Genomic DNA, 12,557 nt, shown 5'->3' on the forward strand with positions numbered 1-12,557 from the left:
CATGGGGCACCGGCTGCCTGTGTCACCCTAACATTGCGGTGTCTTTCCACATGGGGTACCGACAGTCTGTGTCACCCTAACATTGCGGTGTCTTTCCACATGGGGCACCGGCTGCCTGTGTCACCCTAACATTGCGGTGTCTTTCCACATGGGGTATCGACAGTCTGTGTCACCCTAACACGTCGGTGTCTTTCCACATGGGGTACCGACAGTCTGTGTCACCCTAACATTGCGGTGTCTTTCCACATGGGGCACCGGCTGCCTGTGTCACCCTAACATTGCGGTGTCTTTCCACATTGGGTACCGCCTGTCTGTCAAAACAAGTCGTAATGGCGGAAACGGGGTAATATCCACATCAACAAAATAGTAAAACTCAAACATTGATCAACAAACAGCTACTTTTAATTAATCCAATACATTTATGTCATTCCTTCAAAGTCATGGAAAATTGTAAAGGCAGGTTTAATACTGTTCGGTAACAGTGCTGTAACATCATGATGACAACAATACACATCATTGAATTACACAACTTGTAAACGTGTTTTCGTCTATAGTCGACATCTCTGTATAAGCATGCAGCAGGAAGTCGATGAGTTGTGGATTATTACTTAATGGCTTATCAACAGTCCTACAACTAAAAGAGGGGAGACAATCCTAATACCCAAGTGAGATCAGACTAAGACGTCTTTCTGCTTTCAACAGTTGGTGGTTAAAGACCATCAGATCTAACCACAACCACCCGTTCAAGATACTAAATACCATCTACTAATAAATATCCAAATATTAATACCAAATACTGACAAATACCGAATTCTGACAAATACCAAGATTTGATAGTCTCCCATTTTCTTGAAAGAAACCCCCCTTTTGTTCTCTTGAGCAGGTGCAAATGTCTGTGAAATGTCTTTCTTAAAATAATCCGAGACGTCGCATGGACGACCTCATAACATCCACATCACCAGCACACCAACCTCGTCCACACAGACACACGCCTACAAACAAGAACGCGTTCCTGAGGAAGATAGTCTTTTGAGGAAATTCATTTCCATTTCACCTAAACCTTTTGTTCCATGAATACAGACCGATCACTCACATTATTTAACTCTGGGTGTATGATGGTAGTGACAAATGAATGCCCTCATACCACCACTGGAATCCCTTTCGTCAGAAATACTTGAAGGGCGAAACATGAAAGACACAATTGCTTCAGGATATCTGGAAGTTGACAACAATAGAAGAAACGTCAGCACCAGGATGAGACAAACACGTACAATAAAGGCCAGGTATTTACACAGTACCATATGTCGTAGCATAGATAATATGGTACAGACACTAAGACGTCACCAAACTGTATGACCGTCACCTTAGAACATAGATCGACAAATACCAAACACCAAATACCAATACATATCAAAATATTGATACTAAATACTGTCAACTGCCGAAATCTGACAAATACCAAGTTTTGTGTCCCCTGTGCTTGAAAGAAAATCTCCTTTTGTTCTCTGGAGCACGTTAATCTATGAACCAATCTGTGAAAATGTCTTGTGGAAAACATTTAAGAATGTAGGTAAAAGGTCATTTCTCTTGTACAATGGTAGTGTACGGCGATTACATACATAATATATTAGTACATTTCTCTTCACCCCCCTTTGCGGCATTTCTCAATGATATTGCTGTAGTGTAACCATATATCACAGATACAAACATACATCTGTCAACATGACTTCTGATTAAGGCAACACTAAACAATATGTAGTGGTAATAAGTGAGTGAGTGAGTGAGTATAGTTTTACGCCGCTTTTAGCAATATTCCAGCACTGTCACGGCGGGGAACACCAGAAATGGGCTTCACACATTGTACCCATGTCGGGAATCGAACCTGGGTCTTCGGCGTGACGAGCGAACGATTTAAACGCTGGGCTACCCGAGCGCCCGTAGTAGTAATAAGCATCATCATAACTCTCATAACTCTCTAATATTCAATATGAAACGTTACCGCCAGAGAACAACCAGTTTCCAACATCCGACCAAATAGAATCAATTTGGCGTGAAAGGTAAAATTGGGGTGAAAATTATATGAATGGAGAGCTGAAAATCAGTGATGACACCAGGTGTTCGCGAAAAGGGTAAGGATGTCCTGCCCTACCGGTAATACCTGCCACTCACACAATCTGCATATAAAGTATGTTTGTTGCCTGGCGCCCTACAGATAACAAGGCCTGTAAATAAATCACGAAGAGACCACAACGGCAAAACTTGGCTCCAGCTTTACATCGTTTCAGTGTCGCAAGCGCAAAGAAATCGGAATACCGACTAAACTTAAACAATGATGCGAGTGAGAAATATGATGTATAAACATTGAAGCAGAGATCAGGTCATTACTAACGAAACGCGTATATACACGTGTCGGCCTTGCTTATAACTTGGCTTATCTAACACATTTATAGCATTTAAAAGCAAAACAATCTACGTACAGTAAAACCCCATTTATCCGGACAGTATTTACGCACTGAAACCGCCTGAATGAACAAATGTCCGGATTAATGAAACGGTTTTGGAGAGTGATATCCATGTGTATATGAAGACGTTATAGACATTGTCCGGACAAACGAGGTTTCACTGTTGTTTGATAGGACTAGTCTTCTTTGGGTTCTCTAACTTTGACAACACTCATTTCGAATGCCTCATTGACTGATCGCCGGGGTTGATTATCTCCCTTTATTGCTGTCTTCTTCTTGCCTCCAAGCTGACTGCGGCGATGTTTTTTGCAGAGATACTCGAACCAATCAGCAGTCTCCGGATTCAGAACGCTTGAAAAAAAATAGGCATAAATAAAGTTTTAAAAAGGCTGAGTGAGTAATTAATGAACGTGGCATCGGCAATGTGAGCCTGAGATAAAAAATAATAAAAGGGACTAAACAACTCACCATATCGGAGTGATTTGTTTGTTCGTTTGTTGATGTTTAACGCCTCAATCAGCATATTCCAACTATGTGACAGCGGTCTGTAAATAGTCGAGTCTGGACCAGACAATCCAGTGATTGACATCATGAACATGGATCCACGCAATTGGGAAACTATGACATGCATCAACCAAGTCAGCGAACCTGACCACCCCATCCCGTTAGTCGCCTCTTACGACAAGCATAGTCGCCATTTAAGGCAAGCATTGGTTGCTGAAGACCTATTCTACCCCGGCTCTTCATGGGTAATATTGGAATTAAGGTATTTGCATTTATATCGAACTATAGCTGTCACAATGTTTCTCGGGATATTTCTGATAACGTACCTCTTGAGTCTGTCGTACAGGACGGTGACGAGGGGGACGACGTCGGCCGCGGCGGTGTTGAGCATGTCCTTGTTGAGTGGTCGTCGCGCCCAGACGTGCTGGTCCTCTCGTAGTAGACGCTGTAGACAGATGATGAGACAGCCGTTGTATTGTCACACTGTCAGTGGTAGGTAACGGTGGTGCAAACAACAAGTGAATATGATAACGACGATTTGAGAAATAAACGACGAGTGGGAGCTGTTTATCGTACAATAAAACAGGGAGTGAGTGAGTGAGTGAGTGAGTGAGTTGGGTTTAACGCCGCTTTTAACATTATTCCAGTCATATCACGGCGTGTCAGCTTAATGTGGGAGGAAAGCCCGAAATGATGCAGGTCTTAGACGTTTACCACTTCGGTGAAACCCACGAGCACGGGTATGGTGCTGACAAACCTAGAAACATAATCGGGGTGAACCGGGATTCGAACCCACAATCATAGGTTTCTGGCGTGTCCAGGGGACGCAATTCCGCACAGCGAATCGCGGCGCCTTAGACGACTGGGCCACCCGTGCCCCCTAAAACAGGGAGAATAAACCATGAGGGGCAATGTCGGACACATCCAATTTATGAACAGGGGGTTAAATGTGGTCTTTCCCGCATATTCTCACAACTTTCACGTCGATTATCCGTATCTTTTTCTCCCAAAACCGATTGTCATATCTCTCCCACTTTTGGGTGCGATCGATCGGCCATTTCGTTCATCTGCGCTGTCCAGCTACATCTATGGGGAGCAACTCACTAGCTATAGACATTTCCCTCTTAAAAATAACATCGTCCAATTTACGTCATCAAGTTGCGAGCGCATGTTCGAATCTCCAGAAATGACGTCATGCTATAACAAGGTTTTATCGTGAAATAAACCACGCTTCACCCAGGGGCGGTCGGGTAGCCTAATGGTTAAAGCGTTCGCTCGTCACGCCAAAGACCTGGGTTCGATTCCCGGCATGGGTACAATGTGTGAAGCCCATTTCTGGTGTCCCCCGCCGTGATATTGCAGGAATATCGTTAAAAGCGGCGTAAAACTATACTCACTCACTTTTCATCTGGTTTGAATACGTCCCCTGCGTCTAAACTAGATCGGCCAGCCAGGCTAGGAGACATTTTTTTATCGCAGGTGTCATCGTACCCCGACGGCATCTGGCGTTGCTCATGATATCAACCACTGGTTTGTTTTGCCAAGCTGTTTGTTTTTCACAGCTGGAATATTGTTTAGAGTGGCGCTAAACAACTAACGCTCCGAAGGTAAAACGTGTATCAATTTGTAAACCCCACGGTAGTCTGTGCACATATATACCACGATATGCAGGTTTCTTTTTATCCACAAGACACAGTTGTATATCATACATCAAACGTTCGTTCATTCTAAAAAACATGCATTACTACACACATACCTCAAGTGATGGCGAGGGTGTATATCCGACGATGTCATATTTAGCAAATAAGGAGCTTTTGTTGATCATCCTAGGCGGGAGTCCATGCTCCTCCATTTGAACTCGTTGCGCCACCTAGCGAGAGAAACGGATACGGGTAACTGGTTAGGATACACTTGTTTTTGTACACTCGTGCGTAGGGTCATTAACCCTCAACTCATTAAAATCAGATCTTAGTACTCGCTACCGCAAAACAAAGATCTGAGGACATCCCATTAGGGGTCACGTCAGAACGACCTTTCATCTGATCAATCAGAGCGTCGCTTACTAGATCATGAAAGTGACAGTCGGAATGTGATTTCATTTCATGCAACGTCGAAAACCTTAACATGGGGTATTCCGGGCGATAGTTACAGGCTAAACGACTGAATCCATAAAATCTAGACCATCTATTAGCCATTCCAGAATGCTCTTTTGTTCAGGTTTCAACTTTTTAATCGACTATTTGTCAAAATATATTTCGAAGCGTAGTCGCCAATTTGAAATTAGTGCCGTAAAGCACGAGAAAGCTGGATTCTGATTGGCTAATGTCGACTTCTTGTCAGTCATTCCATTGGTCGGTCAAAGTTCGCGAAAGGTCGGTCTGACGTGACCCGTAATGGGATGTCCTCAGATCTTTGTTTAGCAGTAGCGATCACTAAGATCTGATTTTAATGTGATTGATTAACCCTCAGTAATACTGTTTTTCTGTATGTGTAGGGTTTGGTCAGCTGTGTGGACGTACCTGCGTGTCGAAGACGTTGCTCAGAGTCACACCGAATCCACGATGGAGGGCCGCGGCGTCGGCAGCACAGTCGTGTATAACCTGAGGAACACGGTACATACTTCTGGCTGAAGTTGATCAACATTAGCAATGACGAAAACGACAGCGACATGTGGTGACAACAGCCACATCTTCCCGGGGCAAGAGGGGTCTACTGGCCATAAAAGTCCAGTTTCCATCCTTGCCGATCTAGGATGGAATTCTGGAGTTACACGTTGGCTGGACTAACGAGTCTCTGCGTAGTCCAATCAAAATCGCGTAACGAGCTCGACATCTGGTTCGTGAACAACATGGATTTCAACGTGCAGATTTCTGTCGACTGAAGGATTTGCAAAGCATGTGTACCGCCAACTGGGCGTCGACAGATACTTTGCGCATCTTTTCATGTTTTTAATCAAGGTGCGTGAGTTGATGCACTTCGCGAGGTAAAGCCCGTTTTATTACAATATAGATCTTGACTTTCGATCAGATGGTCTTGACTGGACGACGCCATTTTGTTTGAAACAATTGCAAGTGACAGAAGAGGTGGAATGTTATTTGTCAATGGGAGGGACATAGAAAGGACATAACTCGTAATAGCCACCGGTGGCGCTACGATAGAGCCTGGAAATTCCAGCCTAGTTCGGCAAGGGTGACAACTGGACTTTGATAGTCAGTTAACGCCCTTGCATCGGGAAGATGCAACAGCCATTGCATGGAACACCATATACGCTGAGAAGGAATCAAGATTTCTTAAGTGTAGGATGCTAAGGGATTCGGTTTCCAGATCTGGAATATTTTGTCGGTTTAGTCCCTACCGTCAGTCTTATAAATTCAACTGTTTGAAATCTGAAACTTCAATACTGCGACCGTCTCATCACAACAATCTATTTGTTATTGGATTTGGGTGATTGGTGTTATTTAAAAGTGAATGGCATAGGATTTGGGTGATTGGTGTTCTTTGAAAGTGAGTGGTATAGGATTTGGGTGATTAGTGTTATTTAAAATGACTGGTATAGGATTTGGGTGATTCGTGTTCTTTGAAAGTGAGTGGTATAGGATTTGGGTGATTGGTGTTATTTAAAAGTGAGTGATATAGGATTTGGGTGATTGGTGTTATTTAAAAGTGACTGGTATAGGATTTGGGCTGTGACAAGTCGTCACTATGTACACTCGTGACCGAAGAGTAGTGCTGAAATAACATCAGGGGTTTATCTTTCTGTGAAAGTAAACTAATTTCTTTTCGCAAACACATGGTGTCATCACTGATTTTCAGTGGTCCATTCACATAATGTTCCAACTATTTTGCCCTTGCGCATCATGCAATCTGTTTTGGCGGATAATCAAGACTTATTAATTATTAATCTTGCATTGGCGTTTTGTTTCAGTTTGAACTGATTTCTTTGGAACTTACCCAATTTCTGTGATATTATGCTATATTGTTAATATGGGATTGAAGTACGTGTTCGAGATTGAACTTTTTTATTTGAAACTGAACTAATTGTGGGAAATTGAACTGTTGTCTTTGGAATTGAACACATTCTGCACTAATTTATCTGTAGATTACACTATTTCCACTGAGACTGAACTGATGTCTTTCTGACGGAACTTATTTCATTGAGATTGAGTGTTTACTAGCCACAGATAAGAGTGAGTGAGTGAGTGAGTGGTATTTAACGTCGCTTTAAACAGTATTCCAGTTATATCACGGCGTGTCAGCTTAATGTGGGAGGAAAGCCCGACGTGATGCAGGTCCCAGACGTTTTCAACTTAGGTGAAACCCACAAGCACGGGTATGGTGCTGACAAACCTAGAAACATAATTCGGGCGAACCAGGATTCGATCCCCATCATGATAGGTTTCCGGCGTGCTCAAAGGACGCAACTCTGCACAGCGAATAGCTTCCCCCCCCCCCCCCCCCCTGCCCCCTCCCTCCCACACACAGAGGTAAGAAGACTAATGTTGTGGCAACAAGTGGTTGAGTGGTTCGCCGGATGATGTCAGGCTGTGTTGTCATCACCTTGATGACGTCAGTACTCTGGAACAGTCTGACCAGGCCCCCGTCCAGGATAATGTTCTTGTCTCGTCTCACGTCGAAGGCGTACACGTCACCCTGCAGCGTTGCCACGGCAACCAGATAAATGGTACCTATGAAAGAAAATGATATCACATATTTGAGAAGAAATGGTACAAATAGATTGCGTGATTCAATTAATATTTGTTCAAATGAACGCTATATATAAACTGAAACGTTTCAAATACTATACTTGAAAATTTGAAGAAAGTTCATGTGCAAAAATAGAGTGAGTGAGTGAGTTTGGTTTAACGCCGCTTTGAACAGTATTTCAGTTATATCACAGCCTGTCAGCTGTAGATGTAGAAGGAAAGCCAGAAGTGAAACAGGTCATAAACGTTTACCACTTTGAAACCCTAGTGCACGGGTATAGTGCTGACAAAACTAGAAACATAATCGGGGCGAAGCTGGATTCGAACCCACGATCGTACGATTATTCCGTGCCCACGAAGAATCTCATTAATTAAAGCGAATACGCCCTGCCTAATGTATACAGTAAACATAGTAAATAAAAAATAAAGACCTGATAAAACGAACTTGGTCAAAACAGAAAGTATGTTGTATCGAAGTTAACCGTACAAAATCCAAACTCCCTTCAAAGTTCGAGTTTATGCAAGTTTAAATTACTGTAAAAAGGTTCATCGGAATTTGTTAAATACAAAGAATATTATTATTACGTTTATGTCAGTCATTCTGATGAAAATGGACGTGACTATATATAGGTCCCGCAGTTACCTTTACCCCCAGCGTTAGCCCCCTTGCAGCTGACGCCGACCACGGGGGATGAGACGAGGATGTCGTGCACTGCCTTCTCGGACGCCTGCGCAGATGACACAAGGTGGATCCGCGGCATCTTGGCGTCAGGGCGTCACAGCACGTCCTGGGGGAGGTGACAAGACAGTGTCAAAATATCAGGGAGAGACTTCGATGAAAGGGAAGGTGAAAAAACGCCGCTGTGTTATTTGTGATGAATTCCAGCTCCAACACCATAAGTATCATGTTCAGCATATGTCAGTATACCACATGAACCATGCTCACGGGGATGTAGTTGACAACTTTTTCAGTAATTGCTGAGAAAAATAACAATTGTTCCATTTTCTCATTGTTTGCGAATATGCCCATAGCAACGTGACGTGAACATGACGTCATCCATTTTTCATATCACGATTGTATGTGACGTCGTTTCAACATTCGAACAATTCAGCTGTCTAAACCTGATATCAGGAAACCTACATTTTTCTATATTTTCTCAAAAGAAAGGATTATGGGTGATGTGAAGTCAAGCCTACTCGCAGAATTACATATTATCTGTCCATGGTGAATTAATGTTGAAACATCCTCGCCAAGGCTCGGAATCCGTTATCCGTAATTCCTCGTTGCTCGTAAGTTATTCCCCCAAATGATATCTTATCATGAATGTTACATACATTTTATTAAAGTACCCCTCGTAAGTAGAGATCCCACACGAATGTGTTTATTCCTGCTGGCGCCCGCCATACACCCGGAAGAACACCCATTCTCTATTTTCATATACCCCTAACCTCCATCAAACTTTGGTACATATCTCCATGCGATGTTGTTCTCATTTTGACATTGAAGGTCTATGATACACCGCCGATACACAAAACCATGCTGGGTTATAACTTGTGATTGCTGTGCAGAGTTGCTTCCCTTATGCGTACCAGGAACTTATGCCTTTGAGTTCGAATCCTAGATTCACCCAGATTATGTTTGTTGGCGTATTACCTGTGCTGGCGAACGGCTAACACCTGCATAACTTCAGGTTTTCCTCTCCTATCAGGCAGACGAGTATACTGACATGGTGATTTGAAGCAATTGACAAGGAAGTACAAAACATATAATAAGATAATCCATTTCTGTATTTCAATAGGGTGATGAGATGGTGATATGAATGTTAATCTGTTAACCTTTCTAGCCCATCAAAGGCAGCTGAGATAATAATAATAATAATAATAATAACAACAACAACAACAACAACAACAACCAACCAACAAACCAACAAACAAACAAACAAACAAACAAATAAATAAATAAATAAATAAATAAAACATTATCACATGAAAATATACAGAAACAATACGCTCTATGTACAGTGAAATCCCGTTAATACGGACAGTAGTGTTCCAGGTGAAATCGTCCCGATAAATCTATGGTTCGATCCCCGGCCGCGTTTTACCAAAATGCGTTAAAAGATTGTAGTTGTTGCTACCCTGCCTGACGCTCAGCATTAAGGGGATAAAACAACGACTGGTCGGCTCGGAGTCAGTACACTGTGTCTGAATGCGGTATCCATGTTCAACACACACACACACGCACGCACGCACGTACGCACACACGCACACACACACACACACACACACACACGTTTAGCTAGTTATTAAAGTATCTTTAAAAATATAATAAAAGGGAGCCAAGAGGCATTGTCTTGAAACTGCAGTCATCTAGACTTGTCAAATATTATAGACCTGCATGAGCTGTGTTGAATACATTGGTTCCAGTGTCTGTATGACAGACTAAGCCACACACAGCCACAGCCACTCACACACACACACGTCGCTATGTAAGAGCATTAAAGCTTGAACGTTACGTTGAACCCCATTTCACCCCACCTACACCCTTACATAAGCAGACACTCCCAGTAGTTATCGCCCGGAAGGTGTGGACTAATGAGGGTCGTCTATACGATTTTTAGATTGTTTACATGCACACTTGGGTAACGTGCGACATCTAATGTTCTCTAGTACAGAAAACCTGCCTTTAGAGGATCGTTATAAGAGTGATAGGCTATGATAAATAACACCTTCTCAGGCGCGTAGTGTAACCTAGCATCGACCAAACGCAACACAAGTACACATGAAAGATAACGAGGCAGGCTCATATTACTCCACCTTTGTTCTTGAAAATAAATGAGGCTAGCAGAAAGTATCTATATTTTCACCTGTACATTATAGTTATAATTGATGATTACACAAAAGTGGTAAGAACGTTTTAGAAAGATCTTTAATCGTTTTTGGAGAAAAGAACTTAAAATATTGCGAGCAGCGCTTTTCGTATCAGAAAAGACTATAGTACATGGAAAAAGAGACAACAGGCTGGCCTATTTGCGCCCAACAGACTGCTATATTTAGCTTCTTAATCTCCCACCTTGCCTAGCAATGTCTGGCCAACTCTTTGTTGGGGCTTAGTGACTGTAATAAAATCAAAGTCTAAAATCAATAATAAGTTAGCGTTCATACTCCACTGGTAACTACATACCAACCAAGAAATACAAAAATAGTATCTTTTCGAAAACTATCATTGCAGATTAAGACGTCTCTCCCTCTACTATCAGGGAGAAAATTATCTAAATATAAGCAAAAATAATTTTATTTTATAATTATAAAACTTTTAATATAATTAAACACACTTCAAACAATCAACCAGACTAAAGTACTATTTCCTGTGAGGTGGGCTGAGGTGAAATGGAGTTTAACGTCGCGTCCAAGATTATTGCACTTATATAGCGACGTGCATGCACGTGTATGTGTGTGTGTGTGTGTGGCTGCTTGTACTAGTCCGGACTGATGCCGATTTATAGTGCTAGCACACTTAGATACCATGCCGCAGTTTAACATGAATACCCCACTCAGACACAGTATACTGACTCCGAGCCGACCAGTCCTTGTTTTTGCCCCTTAATGCCGAGCGCCAGACAGGGTAACAACAAGTACCATCTTTTAACGTATTTTGGTATGACGCGGCTGGGGATCGAACCCCGGACCTCCCGCTCTCCGGGCGGACACTCTACCAATAGACCACGGAGGCGGTCTACTATTTGTATGTCAGAGTGACATGTAGACTTTGTGGTGTATAAATTTACCATGAGGACTTTGATTAACGCCTTGTCCGAGGTTGCAGCCACTATGTCGACCATTTTGCCAATATCGACCAGTGAAGAGTGTAAACAAACCCAGTACATAAATATTACATGAGCAAGATTACCGCATGTGGTGGTCATTATTGACTATTTATAAGCTAAGCTACCTAACTGGACAGCGGGGTGCGACCACATACAGATCGTATTCTCCCGATATATATACTTATAGATATGTAAATCAATACTCGATGCACAGACATCAATAATAAATGTTGTACGCTACAGGTCAGACTTCGGAGATCATTGGTAATGCATTAACACCTGTCGTGTCACCTAATACCTCGACATATCGTATAGTCGGTAGTGAGGGTGTATGGTGGGTATATCTGCTATAATGTCGTCTCCTACAATTGATTCATAGCACAGCGGGCTCTTTATACAGTTAATGGTAGCTATTATGGACAGGCTGTTTACTTACAGGTGTTGAAGATTCTTCTCAAGCGTCGCTGGTCGTTATGGTATCGATGTTTATTGCCTCATTGACAGGAGAGGTTAAAGAAGGGAGATAATCACCGTCACCGACCCGGGTGCGTGTACAGTCTTGTTTCTCGGGTGTCCATTACTGTGGGGGCTATTGTTATAACGGTTATGAGATTTCTTACTGCTGTTTTGTTGCTGTAATTTAACGATAGGCTTATACGCTTTTCCTGATTTATATTTCGTTTATTTTTTCCAAATATCGCCTATCAAAATTCGTAACGGGTTGCTATTTTGCAAAAAAATTATCAATAAATAGGATATGTATGAAGGATAAAAGAGCATCCCCTTTAGAGTTGTTGATGAGACGATAACATACATTATGTGTGGACTGTGACCAATTCGTACGGCACTCTAGGGTAGGAATTCATCGTGCAATTACTTCCCTTAGTTGTACCAGGATAAACTGATCGTTGGTTCGAATACCAAATTTGCGGCGTTGATGATCCTTTGTATGTTTAGCTGGAAATGTGTGTATGTTCATTCGTCGCCACTTGACCCTATCCGTAGCCGGCTTGTCATGGAAAGACACGAGTTGGTCACGAATGCTAACAACTTTATACATA

General features: G+C 42.4%; 1 protein-coding gene across 1 annotated transcript; it reads right to left on the reverse strand.

Annotated features, from left to right (window-relative positions):
- Window positions 1–395: 395 nt before the first annotated feature.
- LOC124112559 (piRNA biogenesis protein EXD1-like) lies at window positions 396–12,017 on the reverse strand. The gene is made up of 7 exons (XM_046472711.2): window positions 11,933–12,017; window positions 8,313–8,457; window positions 7,524–7,651; window positions 5,486–5,566; window positions 4,723–4,836; window positions 3,293–3,411; window positions 396–2,813 (listed from the first exon to the last, which is right to left on the reverse strand). The coding sequence occupies exons 2-7, from the start codon at window positions 8,428–8,430 to the stop codon at window positions 2,639–2,641; spliced, it is 735 nt and encodes a 244-aa protein (XP_046328667.2). The 5' UTR covers window positions 8,431–8,457; window positions 11,933–12,017; the 3' UTR covers window positions 396–2,638.
- Between the last annotated feature and the right edge of the window lie 540 nt (window positions 12,018–12,557).

Source organism: Haliotis rufescens, unplaced genomic scaffold (assembly GCF_023055435.1).
Source record: "Haliotis rufescens isolate VD_foot unplaced genomic scaffold, xgHalRufe1.0.p SCAF_1, whole genome shotgun sequence".
Taxonomy (NCBI): Eukaryota; Metazoa; Mollusca; class Gastropoda; order Lepetellida; family Haliotidae; genus Haliotis; species Haliotis rufescens.